The 16,516-nt window shown below is 41.1% G+C and overlaps 1 protein-coding gene across 7 annotated transcripts in view; it reads left to right on the top strand.

The window, feature by feature from the left end:
- The window catches only part of LOC101354663 (torsin-1A-interacting protein 2-like), a 52,267-nt gene extending 36,054 nt beyond the window's left edge, over positions 1-16,213 (top strand). For all 7 annotated transcript variants that reach the window (XM_023728079.1, XM_023728076.1, XM_023728078.1 and 4 more), the window contains 3 exons: positions 10,367-10,858; positions 13,155-13,253; positions 13,894-16,213. In XM_023728079.1, coding sequence (XP_023583847.1) covers positions 10,367-10,858; positions 13,155-13,253; positions 13,894-14,666 — 1,364 coding nt within the window. In that variant the 3' untranslated portion in view covers positions 14,667-16,213. The remainder of the gene's footprint in view (positions 1-10,366; positions 10,859-13,154; positions 13,254-13,893) is intronic.
- The last annotated feature ends 303 nt before the right edge of the window (positions 16,214-16,516 follow it).

Here is a 16,516-nt window from a genome sequence, read left to right as displayed (position 1 = left end):
TGGGGTCTCTCCTATATGGGGTTCGTGGAGCTTCTTGGATGGCCAGCTTTTCATCTTTCATGATATTGGGGAAGTTTTCTGTCAGCAGTTCTTCAGTGATCCTCTCTGGAATTCCAGAACAGGGGGAGAAAACAGAAAACAATCACTTGCACATTTTTGCTTTTGATTTTATCCCACATAACTCTCAGGGTCTCTTTATTTTTCTTTGTTCTTTCTTCTGAGTTTTCCTCAAGCAGAGTTGTATCCAAGTGTTTGTCTTCAATTCCACTGATCCTGTCTTCCACTGTTTCAAATCTGCTTCTCAGCCCTTCTGTGGCACTGTCCATTTCTGAAATCTTGTTGTTTATCTTTTGGATTTCTAATTCTCGTCTTTTTATAATTTCTAGTTGTGAATTTATTTTGGCATTTTGTTCCTGCATTATTTTCCTGAATTCTTCCAATTTTTTGTCTGTACTTTCCATGAATTTGTGCATTTTTTCCGCATGTTTATCAGTTTTTTGCCTCAGCTCTTGGAGAATTCTGAGTATTAGAGATTTGAATTCCCTATCAGGTAGTTCTAGTGCATTTTGTTCCACTGGAGAGTCATCTGGTGTTTTATTTTGGATGCCTACTAGAACCATCCTGTCCTGTTTTTGTAAATGTTTTGATATTGTCTGCTGTCTCTGGGGCATTCAGTAGTTCTTTTTCTCGTTTATTGATTGTAGATTTGTTTTGTCGCTTTTTTTTTTTTAAATTTGATTATGTCTGAGCAGGTGGACTGTGTGTTCTTTGTTGTTTGCTCATCTGTGGGCACAATACTTTTTGCCTCCTTCTCCAATTGGCAGGGTCAGTTACTCAGATATGATACGTCAGGGCAGGTCTAGCTGAAGAGGAGTTACTGGGACGGGTTTTTTGTGGCACTTACTACAGCCACCAGAGCGGGTCGGTAATCAGTGCAGGGCAGGTTCCAGTAGGCCATGCCCATGCTGCTTGGTGATGTGATGTCAAGCGCACAGTGCAGGTAGGCAGGATGCAGCAGGGAGATTGTTATGTGTGGAGCTAAGATGGATATGGGAGAGAGGAGAGAGGAACAGGACCCAAAACAATACAAACAAACAAAAATGAATGCTGGGGGAGCTTGCCGTTGGAGTGGAGAGATGAGACACTATGAAATGGAGAAAAACAGAAAGGGGAAGAGGAAGAAAAGAAAAGAATGAATAAATAAAAATCAGAAAGGTTAAAGAACCACAAAGTTCCCAGGGATCCAACCGGTGCAGCTATGAGGTCTGGGGAGGTCGCTCTCAGGTGTTGCAGTACAGCCTGGCTAGAAGACCTAGAGGTATACAATGCCAGGTATTCAGGGAACAGAAAGAGAAGGAACATATAGAGAGACGAGAAACTGAGCAATGAAGAAAGACAAAGAGGGAAAAGAAAACAAAACAAATTAAAAAAAACAAACAAGAAAGGCCCCGCAAAAAACAGAAAAAAAAAAAAAAAACCAACGAGAAAAGAAATACCTTCAGGGATCCCTCTGCACGTCTGTGCAAGCCGAGGGGAAGTCTCCTTGCCATGCAGCACCGCCTGGCCAGAAAGGGCTTCCAACTCAAGAAAAGGAAAAGAAAACAGACAAACAATTCAAAACAAACAAACAAAAGCCCGGGGCTCCCACCAGCGTGGCAGCCCAGACCGGGCAGCAGCTCCACACTCGAACGGAGCTCCAGAGCCCCTCAGAAAGAAGCAGAGATGGCACACGGAGTCAGGTATTTGAGCGAAAGGAGGGGGAGGTGGTGAGAGGTAAGGAAGAAATGAAAAGCAGAAAAAAAAACAACACTACCAGCCTACAAATGGCACTCAGAGAGCCAGGTAGTGTGGACTGGTGTTTCTTGGACAAGAGACTGTGTCTACGGGAAGCAGAGGGTGCCGAGTGTGGATGAAGAAGGGTAGGGAGTGGGAAAGCATATATCACAAATTACCTGAGCTCAGCAGCCCCTCAGGAAGAAGCAGAGATGGCGCACGGAGCCAGGTGTTTGAGCGAAAGGAGGGGGAGGTGGTGAGAGGTAAGGAAGAAATCAAAAGAAGCGGAAAAAAGCAACTCCAGCAGCCAACAAATGGTACTTAGCGAGCCAGCCTGTTCGGGTGTGTGGAATCTAAGCAGCCGGTGTTTCCCGGTCAAGAGATTGTGGCCACGGAAAGCAGAGGAGGCCGAGTCGGGGTGAAGAAGGGTGGGGGGTGGGAAAGCGTATATCGCAAATTACCGGTTGTTTTGTCTCCGGCTGGACGCTCGGTGAGGCTGCTTTCTCGTACCCCGTTTGCTGGTCTCCGATAGGAGTCCAAGATGGCGGATCCACGCTGCGTTAGCTGGTAGGGGACCTCTGCATGAATCTCTCCTTGCTCTCCGTTCTCTGTCAGTTTTCTCACCCCATTTGGTGCTTGGCTGAGTTCTTTATCTCTTCCTTTGATGTTTTAGGGTTTCAGGAGTGTTGTATTCTCTGTTTGGCTTAGTTTTTCAGATCTTTGCTGTGGAGGGACAGTGTGGTGCTTCTGCCTAGAGCGCCATTTTGCCGGAACTCCTCTGGAAGCTCTTTGTTATCCGTGATATCATGAGTCTAGTTGTGCTACATTCTGAATACTCTTTAATGACTCAAGGAGTAAGCCCTTAGGAGCTATCTTAGTTATCTAATGATGCTGTAAGAGAAATACCAGAAGTGGAGGCTTTAACAAACAAGTTTATTCTGTCACAGTCTAGTAGGCTAGAAGTCTGAATTCAGGGCACCAGCTTTAGGGGAAGGCTTTCTGTCTCTGTTGGCCCTGGAGGATGTCCTTGTCATCAATCTTCACCTGCACTGGGAGCTTCTCAGCGCAGGAACCCAAGGTCTAAAGGACATGCTCTTCTCTTAGGCACTACTTTCTTGGTGGTATGAGCTCCCCCTCGCTTCTCTTTTATATCTCAAGAGAGATTGGCTCAAGACACAATCCAGTCTTGTAGATTGAATCCTCATTAACATAACTGCCGCTAATCCCATCTCATCAACATCATAGAGATAAGATTCACAACACATAGGAAAATCATATCAGATGACAAAATGGTGGACAATCAGAATACTGGGAATCATGACCCAGCTAAGTTGACAGATATTTTGGGGGGACACAATTCAATCCATGACTGGAGCTGAGTCAAGGAAGCACCTGGGCATCTGTAAAAATGGCATGGGGGCAGATGCCTGACATCCTCCATCCCCACAAGGTGGAAGGAGAATCCAGATCAACAACCGAAGGCTGATTCATGAGGCAGAGGTCAGACATGCCTTCTCTCTCCACCATCTTTACCAATTCTGACACCAACCGTCCCTCCCATAACACTCTACTTCTCTGCTGGTTTCCATTATTCATTGCAATGGCCACACAGAATTCAGAGACCACACTCACCATTATGGGGTTTTTAGGGAGGTAACAGTTACAATTCAGGCTCAGGAACACTCAGTATACAGTTCTTCCATCAGGATAGCCTTTTCCCAGCCGTGCTCACAGGCACGCCTCTCCCTAGCCCTCAGTCTCTGTCCAAAGGCACTAAGCTTTCTCTGTCCACGGGCTGGGAAGCCCACTGTGCTGTCTCCTGCTGCCGGGTCTCCCCTGCTGGTCTCTCCTTCCTTGGTGGTGGTGGCTTCTTCACTCTGCTCTGGAATTGGCTCTCTTTTAAGGCAAAACTGACCAATCCCCTTGGTAGGCCACAATTACCCTATCACACAGTCCTGCCCAGTCACGTGGGTGGGAGTTACAAGACCATGGCTAGAAGGGCCACACACAAAAGTAATTAATCACACTGCAGGCCACCCCCTGGCTTTTCTAGCCATGGTTATTTCATAGTTAGACGATAACTTCCCCCTCCCGGTCATTTTACCAGTCCAAAATTGTCATTAACAATTAGTCCTTCATTAGGGCAAAGAATCCAAAGGGTGATTTTACTCAGGTTCCAGCCATTCAGGTCTGCTTCCGGTTTCCATCTGATCTGGTCAGGTTCTCCAGAAGTCATCTTGTCTTCATCCTTCTGACCTCTGACAAAATTCAGCTGAGCCTCATGAGGTATTAGCATAGCAAGAGCTTTAAGGGAATTTAGGTTCGGCCACTGCACTCTAATCCAGCAATGCCTCCCCCTTAGTCCACTCTTTATGCTTACAGCTTCTGCAGTTACAGTTTTTACAATCACAATTAACCCTGTTAACAGTTAGCACTCACAGCTGAATCATATAATCCTATCAGCATCTTCTCCCACCCTCTCTTCCTCAGACCCATCAGGAAAAGAGGAATCTTTTCAGTGGGGATCCTCCCTTGTCCCCCTCATTTTGTGTGTAAGCACGCCCACGAAAGTGTGTAAGCCAGTCACTTCATGCCTTTATCTCCTACCATTTTAGACAGCTGGTGTTTAATTGCCTGTCCATATCAAACCAGTACTCTGAGGAGACAAGCATGTTACTTGGTCTTGAAGAATCTTCTGTTCCGGTTGGGAATTTGAGCATCTGCAGCCATAAGCAAAGTTCAGTCCAGAGCAAGCCATCAAGTTGCAGCAGTCTGCACCAGCTCACAGTATCAAACATCTGTCTCTTCATTCGGTCAGATTCTGGTCATCTCATTCCTAGCCACCCAAGCTAGGTCACAATCGGTAGCAGCCTCAGGCTCGAGAGTTCACACACACCTCCAGGCACTTCAGACATCCCCTTCACACACTTTCATCACTAGCCCCCTTGGGCTAGGTCAGTGGGTCCCCCCCCCCCCGCACACGCTTAGGATTCCACACACAACTCCCTTTACTTCTGACCAGCCAGCCTTCCTCTCACTCTAACCCTTAGCCCACATGCCAATGGAATGTGCCCACACTCAGCCCAGTTCTTCATTGGTGCACTTTCCCCGCTTCCACTCATGAGTGGACCCAGGTGGTCACCACATGGAAGCTGACCAAGCTGTCTACTCACTGGTTCCCTTTAACTTCCAGTCCGGGAAGAGGGTTCCTTCCAGTGGGCACTGACTTTTCCTGCCTGGATGCATCTAACAGCAGACCTCTTGCTTGAAACTCAAAAAGCAAAACAGCCACTTTTTTTGTACAAGTTCTTCCTTCAAATGCAAATCTTTTGTTCTTACAGCAGGTCTGGGTGGTTCTGCAAGTCTTTTCAAATGCAAATCTGGGTGGGGCTCAGGTTTTCCACCTAAGCCCCCATTCTATACACAGGGCTACTGGCTTGAAACAAAAAGCCTGTGTTTCTCCTGGGCAAATCCTAGTTCCTTTTTTAGCATATTCAATCAAGTACTGGCTGAAGGCAGAGTTACACACTCTCTATAATATATAATACCCAATATTCGTTTCTAGCATACATTTAGGTCTGCTTTACAACACTAGGTGGGAGAAATGTTCAATATCCATACATTCAGATAAACGCATAATCCTAAACACATAACCCTTTTAAAACATTCCACTTTTAGTCTTCTTTATACCTTAACTATTTTCCCATTCATATGCCCATGGCCTTGGACCTCTGGCTGGGTGGACCCAGTAGACCCTGGCCCCCTGTCAATCATCTTGCTTTTCTGGCCTGGCTTTTGCTCTAGACTACTCCAGGTGCAGATTTTCAGCCATTACAAGTAAAAACCAAAGTAACCATCTAAGAAGCAAAAGTTTCACTTCCCAAGCCCCTTTGTTCTTTCTCTTACAAAGTCCCGTGCTCTTGTGAGTCAGAAGCCATTGCAAAGAATCCTGCCTCTGACCACAACTGTAAAAATGACATAGGGGCGCTGTGTCTGACATTCTCCAACCCCACAAAGGGGAAGGAGAATCAAGATCAACAGCCCAAGGCTAATTCCCATGAGGTGGAGGTTAGACATGCCTTCTTTCTCCACCATCTTTACCAGTTCTGACACCTCCCACAGCACTCTCTACTTATTGGCTGGGTTCAATTTTTCATTACAGTGGCCACACACAACTCACAGACCACACTCACAATTATGGGGTTTATTAGGGAAGTAACAGTTATAATTCAGGCTCAGGAACACTCAGGATACAGTTCTTCCATCAGGATAGCCTCTTCCTAGCCATGCTCACAGGCACTCCTCTCCCTGGGCCGCAGTCTCTGTCCAAAGACACTCAGCTTTCTCTGTCCACGGGCTGGAAAGCCTAACGCACTGTCTCCTGCTGCTGGGTCTCCCCTGCTTGTCTCGCCTTCCTTGGTGGTGGTGGCTCCTTCGCTCTGCCCTGGAATTGGCTCTCCTTTAAGGCAAAACTGACCAATCCCCTTGGTAGGCCACAATTACCCTATCACACAGTCCTGCCCAATCACCTTCATGGGAGTTACAAGACCATGGCTAGAAAGGCCACACACAAAATTAATTAACCACACCACGAGATCTGTCTCTTAAGTTCCTGCCGGGAGAGCCTAGGGACCATGCCAACCCAGCTGCATCCTCTACCAGAAGAGGACAGTGGATTGGAGTGGAGGCCACACACTCTTCTTACTTTACCTCTCTAAGACCAGGCCAAGGGACCCCTAGAAATTTAGTTTACATCTTTAAAAGTAAGATGAACTACTGTCATTTATGAGAATTCTGCTTAGGTTTTATGCCTGACTTCTTTGCCACACAGTATGATTGTACACATCATTAAATATTCATTTGTTGAGTGCTTGCTGTATGCCAAGCCCTAGATTCTAGGGACACAGATGTGAGTAACACATAGTGCCCTTGTTCAAGAAGTTTACTTGCTAGTAATATGTGTTATATTAACTTTATTGAAATTTCATTTAATTTTCACTATGAATCACATATGGTCAGGCTTCAGCATTTGCTGCTCATGTAGTACGGTTGCTTATTCTTAACTTAAACAAAAAATAAAGAGAATATTGTATTGCTTTTGCTGTTTGAGTTAACTGTTCCTAGTCAAAATCTCAACTCTCTGCTGAAAATAGTCGTTCAGACTGAAAAACTTTGTAATGCTTGGAGACTGTGATTCATAAAATACCTTTTCATCAGCCCTTTTAAAGAATGTAAGACTCAAGTTGGCTTTACCTCTCCAAGGAAACTTATTCAGCGTGTTCATACAATAAATATTTAAATAAATACCAACTATGTGCCTTTAAAAAGTGTTAAAATCTGGTCCCTATCCTCAAGTTCACAGCCTATTTAGGAAGACAAGATTGAGTATTTTAACAATTATGTCATCTCATCTCTCAATTTACATGTGGTTAATTCATACACTTTGGGAATTAAAGCAGTTAAGAAACAACCACCTTTTAAAAATGATTTGTTTTCAGAAAAACATAGTTTCAACTTCTTTCTAAAGCATTTTAGGTCTCAGGCTGACTGTACTTTGCAGGAATGCTGCTGGGTGGTCAACGAAGATCCAGCCCAGGTGGTGCCCAGCCTGGGCTCTAGAGTGCTTCTTCAGTGTCTTTTCTTTCTTTCTTTTTTAATGACCATTAAGTAAAATCACAAAATAGACGATACTAGTTAATATTTCAGAGAAGACTGTTAGATGAGGAAGCAGAGAAAGCTTATCACCATTGAAGTCATAATGGAAACTAAAAGGCATCTGTTTTCAACCATTTCTATTAACTAATTAATCCAATAATTCAGTCCTTATTTATTATATGGTATGTGCCAGGTATTGTTCTGGGTGCTGGAGATGGAGCAATGAACACACCAGAAAAAGCTGCCCTCACAGAGCTCATCTTCCTGTGGCATATGAAGCATACAACACCATGAAAAAGCACAGTCAGATCTATGGGTGGCAGTGTCTTCAAGCTCCAGTGCTAAATTTGGAACCTCACCAGCCTTGACACACACTGTATATGTATATATGATTTTTGCCAGTGGAGACTAATGCTGTCACAGTATTGAACATTTTAGTGACTTTTTTTTTTGTTTCATGAATAAACATTTGTACATAATCATTTTTCCTATAAAATTTATTTACTGTTTATATTAATGCAATATGAGAAAAAAGATCATGACTTTTTAAATTCATCTCTGCCTTTTTCTTTATTTCTTATAAGCATATTTGGATTTAAAATTTTTAAAATCTTTTACTTCTTGGAAACCTAAACGTTGCATAAATCAAGAGATGGGTATATTTGAAGTATATCATTATATTTAAAGTAGAGTATCCTTAAATCTGGAAACCCTGGTGGTGCAGTGGTTAAGAGCTACAGCTGCTAACCAAAAGGTTGGCAGTTTGAATCCACCAGACGCTCCTAGGAAACCCTAGCGGGCAGTTCTACTCTGTCCTATAGGGTCGCTATGAGTCAGAATCAAGTAGACAGCAGCAGGTTTGTTTTGTTTTTTTTAATTCTTAAATCAGTTAGATTTCAGTTTTATAAGACCTTGACTGGATTGGTTAATTTCCCTCATCCTGATTTCTTCCACTTGTATATTAAGGAGAACGAGCACCATATCCTCCCTTAGGAAGGCAGAGCTGCGATGTGATGAATCTTTAACTGGAATTAAGAGACTTGGATTCTGGTCGTGGCCCTCCCACTGGCTAGCTTGGGTGACCTTGGGCAAGTCTCCTAACCTTCTGGTACTTCAGTTTCCTATTTGTAAAATGAAGAAGTTGGACAAGATGAGCACCAATGTTGTTTTTCAGCTATCACCTTTTGTGATTGTATGTGTGGATTTGTATTTTATAAGTACTCTGAAGAGCTGTCTGAAATGCCCATTGGTCAGTACAAAGCAATATAAAATATAAGACATTTTGTTCATTAGGGACTACAAATCAGTGACAGTCTCAAATATATGTTTCATTACTTCATCATTAGAATAGTCTATAACTTTAGCAAAGGCAAGGACTGTGTCTCTCGTATTCATTATGTATCTTTGGCACCTGGCACATAATAAAAACTTTATAAATATTTGTCAAATGAATGAATGTGACTTGTATGGACCATTATCTGCCATCAAAATTTCACCATTTTCCAACATCCAACATAAGGTCCATCTTGTTACTTGCCCTTGATCATTTCAATGTAAATCCCAGACATTACATTATTTTTTCTGTAAATAGTTTATATATCTTAAAGATATTCCTTTTAAAAAATAACCAAAATATCATTATCACACCTAAAAATTTAATTGGCAGCTATTCCTTAACATTGTCATGTAGCCAGCCAATATTGAGATTTCTCCAATTCTATTTTTTTTTTTTTTTTTTTACAATTGAGTTTGTTTGAATCAGGATCTAAACAAGGGCCCCTCCGCATTTGGTTGATATATTTCTTGGGTTGCTCTTTTTTTAAAAAAATTTTTGTATAGAAAATGTCAAACATATAAAAGTAGAGATAAATGTGAAATGAACTCTATCATGTACCCATCAACCAGCTTCAACTACTGTCAAGATATGGCTAATATTGTTTCATCTATACTCCTTTATTTCTCCCTCCTGCCATATCATTAAATTGAAGCAAATTCTGGATGTCATAAAAACTTGAATATGTATCTCTAAAAGATAAAGATTTAAAATAATAATAATCACAATACCTTAATCACACCTGAGACGATGAACAATAATTTCTTAATATCATCACATATCCAGTATTCAGATTTTTCTAATTGTCTCATAAATGTTTTTAACAACTGATTTGTTTGAAACTGGATCTAAATAAGGTCCACACGGTGCATTTGGTTGATAAGTCTCTTAAATCTCTTTTAATCTACAGATTAAACCTCTTCTTTTTTTTTTTCTCTTTTTTTTCTATTTATTTTTATTTCTTGCCATTATTAAAAAAACAAATTCTTTGTCCCTTGGAATTTCCCACACTCTGAGTATTGTTGATTACATTTCTGAGGCATAATTTAATATTTTCCATTGTCCTTGTATTTCTTGGAAACTGGTACGTAGATCTAGAGGCTTGATTGGATTTAGGTTCAGTTTTTGGCACAGATACTTCATAGGTGGTATAGTGCACTTCCTGTGACATCATATAAGGAGGTGCCTGGCTTTCCCTCTTTTTTATGTTAAGATTGATCGGTGGGTTCACATGTTGTCAGTCTGCTTCATCCATTATAAAATTCCCCCTCAGCCTTTTGCCTAATGCTTTTAGCTGCCATGGATGTCATTGTCTTGATCCATTATTTCATTAGGGAAAAGGATGTATTTAATATAACCAAAAGTTAATCCTGTCATTCAGAATGGTTTTGCATTAATGTTGTATGTTAGATTTTTTTAACATCGTAATAAATTTTGTTTGTTTATTTTAATCACTTTTAGTGGCAGTGAGGGGAAATAAGGTTTAGGAAGAGTGCCTTGTGAACCATAAAAATCTGTATAAATATTGCTATTAGAAGCTTTATTAAAATACAAAAATATAGAGAGATTGTTTTCAATAAAAATCATTACTTTTTATCTCAATAGATTCTCAAAAGGATTTGGAAAATGTCCCATCAGTAAATTCTCAGGCACAGGAGACCACAGTCACAGCAAGTGCCACCAGAGAAGCTCAGACCCCACACCCTGCCTCTGGTGTTAACAAAAACCACCAAGGGGTAGAGGTAATAGGTCCAGGAAGTGCAGATGAAACAACTGATGGGAAATACCCAAAGGATGAAGCAGAACAGGAGACCAAGTGGAGTTCTCAGGATGGAGAAGAAGGGCATCACTTCCATCCAGGAAGTCTGGGTGCAGAAGCCTTGGATCCAGATCCTAACCGTTCTCCAAGTGACAGGGGAGAAAGGGCAGATGCACACTTAGGGAGCCGCTCTGCAGCCCTCCCTGAGGAAGCCAGTGTCAGAACCACAGCTTCCCAGGAGCCACCTGCCCCAGACTCCCAGGATGCCCAGACTCCTGGTCGTTCCAATGCGGGGCTGGAGAGCCAGTACACACTGAGGCGGCGGCCGGCAGCACCAGGTGAGAGAACCCACTGAATGACTGTCCTGCTTTGTGTTGCTGTGCTACTGAGCACACAGCCTAAGTGAAGCCCTTCTTTCTTTTCAGAGAATTTTTGCCTTTCTTTCACAGGATTAGGGTAAAATGTAACTTAAAAAACTTTTTTTTTTTTTTTTTTAATAAAGATGCAGGGGCCTTGACATTCTTCGGCCCTGCATGTTTGCTGCTAATATGTAGAGTGCTTGCACGTGCTGTAAAATGGAGCTGAAAGCAGTCTTTGTTGCTGCACACAGGTAGTCTTAAGCCCAATCTAGGAACCGGCTATAGATTTTTTCACCATGTATTCCCTCACATCTTCTGCTGTAAGGAAATGGGGTCTTCAAAGTTTATGGTTCCCTAATTGCTCCAGCTGGGGACTCTGATCTATGGAGGGGTAAGCCCTAGAGAGAATCGCTGAAGGGGATGGTCTGTAACTCCCATCATAAGTACTGCCCCTGCTCCTTTTTTCTTTGCCCCATGTGCTCCCCTGCCTCATGCCCTCTTGCTGTGTGAAAGGCTCTCCAGAAGAACCCACCTTTTTCCTTCTACACTGCCCTATCCCCCACATTACTCTCCTTCCTTCCACCCACTCCTCTCATGTCTCAATGAATGAATGTGACTTTTATAGACCATTATCTGCCATCAAAATGTCACCATTATGCGTTCACTATGAGTAGGAAAGTAAAATATTGTTTTAAAAATGCAGGTTAGCAGTGATGGACTCATGATATTATACATTTATTAAAACCCATAGGGCTATACAACACAGTGAACCCTATTGTAAACTATAGACTTTGGTCAATAATAATGTATCAGTATTGGTTCATCAGTTGAAACAAATATACCACATTAATGCATGATGTTAATAATAGGAGAAATTATATGTGATGGGCACAGGGGTACGTGGGAACTCTGTGCTGTCTGCGCATTTTTTTTAGTAAACCTGAAACTGCTCTAAAAAGTAAAGTCCATTAATTTAAAAAAAAAAATCTTTCTAGGCTAAGACAGACTAGGAATAGGACCCAGCAGTCTACTTCTGAAAATAACCTTGGAATAGCAGTGTAACATTGTCTGATACAGTGTCAGAAGATGAACCCCTCAGGTTGGAAGGCACTCAAAATATGACTGGGGACACAGTGGCTGCAACAGTGAGCTCAAGCATAACAATGATTGTGAGGAAGGAGCCGGACCGCAGTGTATCGGCAGGGTCGCTATGAGTTTGAACGGACTTGATGACACCTAACAACAACGAGGAGATAAGAAACCTCATTCTAATCTCAACTCAGCCACATCTCTTGTGACCTTGGGCAAGGCCCTTAACATTCTGGGACATTTTATCTGATAGGTAAAGTAGGGGGTTGGAGCAGGTGATCGTTAAAGATCCTTTCTTTTCTTTTCCTGGTTAAAGGTCTTTTTGGCCCTTAAATTCTATGATAGTTTAAAAACATTTTTGGTGCAGTATGATTAATTGAACTATCCTTTACAGGTGAGGACGAATCTACTTCTCTATGTCAATAGGGTATGCTCCTCGAGTTGTTTTTCCAGCAAGAGTTACGGGCAGTACTCAGCTGTTTTGAGATTCCCGGCTGGAGTCCAGCACAGGCCTGGACTCTGGGTGTTTTAGTTTAGAGTGTTGCGAAATAATGCCTTTGTTTTCTTCCAGACGTGTTTTAATTGACCTGGATTTTTACAGAGTTCATAAATTTTATTAACCTTGTGTTCCTTGCTTTGTACACTTCCTTCACTATGAGTTTCAAACTTGATTTGTAAGCTGTTTTGTAACTGTACAGTAATCTCTCCTGCCTCTGAATTTAATGCCTCTGTTATTTGTATACTTGAGGGTCTTGAGCAGCCAGGTTAGATTTGAACTCTGGAATTAGAGCATCATTACATTATGATGTTGAATCTTGTAAACAACTGACATTTTAAAATGCCTTCTTAATTTTGTACTTTGGTGAATCATGTTTTAGATCGGTTTGGCTGCAATATTGGAATGCTTGTGTCTTTGACCTTGATATACGGGCCAGTGGGAAATTATGAATGTAGCAAAAGTATCCTTAAGTGAATTCCACAGCATTTTGTTTTATTCTTCTAGGTAGAATAAAAGCAATTTAGAGCCTCCAGGAAAAGACAGGGAAAAAGCTTTGTAAAAAGGAGAATTTTACTAAGTATAGAAATCCTATCAGTCAGTTCTTTGGTTTGATGAGAGAGAGGTAGAAAGGTATGCACACAGTCTCTAGCGCACTGTTTAAAAATAATGTTCTTTTTTTTCCCCTAGAGGTCGGAAGTCATGTACAAGAAGCACAAAAATTGGAAGAAAACAAAGAGAATGCACAGGACACCAGAAGAAAGATATTAAGCTGTTCGGGGTTGCATGGTGAGAGCGAACCCAGTTTCGCTACAGTGTTGATTCACATTCAGAAATCCCCAGTGAACAATGCCTAGAAAACTGGCAGATTTAAGCAGTTTTAATTTTGGACTAGTTTTTTTTTTTTTTTTTTTAAAGGTGTTTGGTAATGATAATAAAATAGAGCAATAGAGTTTTAGGAATTTTTCCGTTCAGGGAACTGGCTGATATTTTTCTGTGCTTAACAAAAGGGAAATTCTTACAATAGGAGAGACTTTTCCTAAACAAAAAAACTAAAACCACTTTTTCAATTAGAGAGTATTAGCTTCTCAAGTGGCATTTTTAAGTTCTGGTCCTTAGAAAAAGAATAGTTTGTACAGGTAGTAGGTATTTTGAGAAGATGAATATCCTGATAGCTCATTTTTTAATCACATTAATTAATGCAACAATTACATAAACTCAGCTTCTGCCCTTTAACAAAGATATTGTGTCATCATTAATTTAATCTGAGAAGAAATTAATGAAAAGGTGTTTCTAATAGACCGTAATAGCAGAAAGTTTAAAGGAGTTAGGGAAAAGAAACCCACCACTACCAGTAAAATATTCATTTCAGTTTACCACAGGCTTTGTTTCTACTCATATTTTCTCTAATTTTCTCATTCTCTGACAGGATACATCGTTATTGCCCTCCTGGCCATGGCTCTGTGTATTTTTTTGCTAAGTCCTATTAGTAGCTACTATTTTTCTCAAGCCCAGCAAGTGCCCAAAAATGAAGCTTTGGAGGCCTTCCTGGCTGAGTTCACCAAATTGAAGGATAAATTTCCAGGCCAGAGTTCCTTCCTGTGGCAGAGAGGATGTAAATTTCTACAGAAGCACCTCAATGTTTCAAACCCCACAGAGCCAGCCACCATCATATTTACAGCGGCTCAGGAGGGAAGAGAGACCCTGAAGTGCCTGAGCCACCACATTGCGGATGCCTACACCTCTTCCCAGAAAGTCTCTGCCATTCAGATTGATGGGGCTACAAGATCCTCGCAGGACAGTGACACAGTCAAGCTGTGGGTCGACGTGGAGCTGAGCTCTGGATTTGAGAATGGCCAGAAGGCTGCCGTGGTGCACCGCTTTGAATCCCTTCCTGCTGGCTCTACCTTGATCTTCTACAAGTATTGTGACCATGAGAATGCAGCCTTTAAAGATGTGGCCCTGGTCCTGACTGTCCTACTAGAGGAGGAAACATTGGAAGCAAGTGTAGGCCCAAGGGAAACTGAGGAAAAAGTCAGGGATTTGCTCTGGGCCAGGTTTACCAACTCTGACACTCCCAACTCCTTCAACCACATGGACTCAGACAAATTGAGTGGGCTGTGGAGCCGTATTTCACACCTGGTGCTGCCTGTCCAGCCAGTGAGGAGCATAGAAGAACAGGGGTGCCTTTTAGAAAGCTAAGCACAGAGTTGGTTATAGAAGGCATAGATTTTTTTAAAAGTCAGTTTAAAGGACTTCCACTTATGTGGACAGTGGTTGATAAATACTAGGAAATAGCCAGAAAAGCACACACAAGTGAGCTTATTTTAGAAAAAAATTTTCAATTTCTACTTTTCATAATATTTTTCTAATCAAAGTGTGTCAAAGCTAAAAATTGACCTGATTTTTCCCCTCGCCTTTCAGTGTGGCATATATAACTGAGGATTTTTTTAAATCCCAAAATACAGCAACGAAGTATTTGCATAGGAAGATATTCTTGCTTCCCAGAGTAACTACAGAGTGATTTTTATTTCCTTGAATGAGACTGTAATGAACCTTCTTGCTAGTGTTTGAGTAAAGCAATTACAGTTATGAAGCAATGATAATTTTTAGAAAAAAAATTTTATCACGTTAAATATTTTAAAAACTCAGTTTAATAACCTTGTTGTGGGATTACATTGTATACTAGCACTTTTGACTAGTATGAAAAAAGGAAATATGGATCAAACCATCCTAACTTAAATACTTACTGTCAGGCTCTATGCTTTTATTCCGTTAATGAGCTGAAGTAAAAGAAGCTGTACTCAGGAAATGTTCTTTTAAATGGGGAAATTGTTTATGATCATTGGAAATGAAATTCCAGTTGGCTCTATCTTTACTTCAGCTCTCTTGAGTGATTTAGAGCCATGGTTTTCAAACTACCTACACCCCTTCCCCTTTGAATGAGAACAGTTCAGCTTTTGATTATTTTATATATTGGGTTCTCCATAAGATGTAATTGGAACAAAGAGTTCCACTGATAATGAGGTTTGAAAACCACTGATTAAGTGAAAAAACATCTTAGAAGATTAGGAAATAGGTAGAAACGAATGTATTAAAACTTAGGAGTAGGAAGAGTGAGGGTGAAGTACAGCTTTGCTATGTAGAAGCACTGCTTATGAAAGCACTACAGATGAACAGCAGAATGCATTTACTAGCAGGTTTCTGGTGCTTTTGTTAATTTCTCTTAATCATCATTTCTGTCTCCCCTGAATGGAATTTCATAATTGTCTAGGATGAGAGTTTGAGTGCCCCTTAAGCAGAACAGATTTTAATAACCAGTCTAATAGTAGGTCTTATATTTTATATGGGCACATTGGCATAACTTTACAAAACTTTATTTGCTGTGCAGTGATGGAACATTATATAATGTGGCTCATTTCTTGGCCAGTTAGTTAGAAGTACTATTGTGTTAAGAATTAAAGAAATGCAAGAGATGTTATACATACTGAGAGGAAACAGAATGGTAGATAGATTCTCAAAGATATTAATGGCCAATATTAATGGTTAGACCATGTTCTGTAATTATAAGAAAGATTGAAAACAGGATTTATTGGAGATAGTAGTTGATTTGCATTTGATCTCTGAAAGCAGTCTTGCAAAGTGACTGATTCTCACCTAATGAATGGTCTATTCTGTGATGTAGCATTTTGAGGAACTATCCTAGATCCTGGAATGTTTTCACTAGGTTTTGGCCTCTTCTGCTTATGTGAGAGAGTTTGTGTGTGTGTGTGTGTGTGTGTGTGTGTGTGTGTGTATACATATATATATATGCTAACCCGCCAGCTGCTCTGTGGGAGAAAGATCTGGCAGTCTGCTTCCTTAAAGATTATAGCCTAGGAAACCCTATGGGGCAGTTCTACTCTGTCACTATGAGTCAGAATCGACTCGACGGTATACAACAGTAACAAATATATATATATATATTTAAGAAGCCATGCAAAGTGATTAAAGTATGGAAGCGTTTTAAGAAACACTAAGAAGATGTAGGGATCTTTACTGATACCTAAAAA

The sequence above is a fragment of the Trichechus manatus genome, unplaced genomic scaffold (assembly GCF_000243295.1).
Source record: "Trichechus manatus latirostris isolate Lorelei unplaced genomic scaffold, TriManLat1.0 scaffold00021, whole genome shotgun sequence".
NCBI classification, from domain to species: domain Eukaryota; kingdom Metazoa; phylum Chordata; class Mammalia; order Sirenia; family Trichechidae; genus Trichechus; species Trichechus manatus.
Note: the sequence above shows the minus strand (reverse complement) of the source record. Positions and strands in the feature narration are given on the sequence as shown.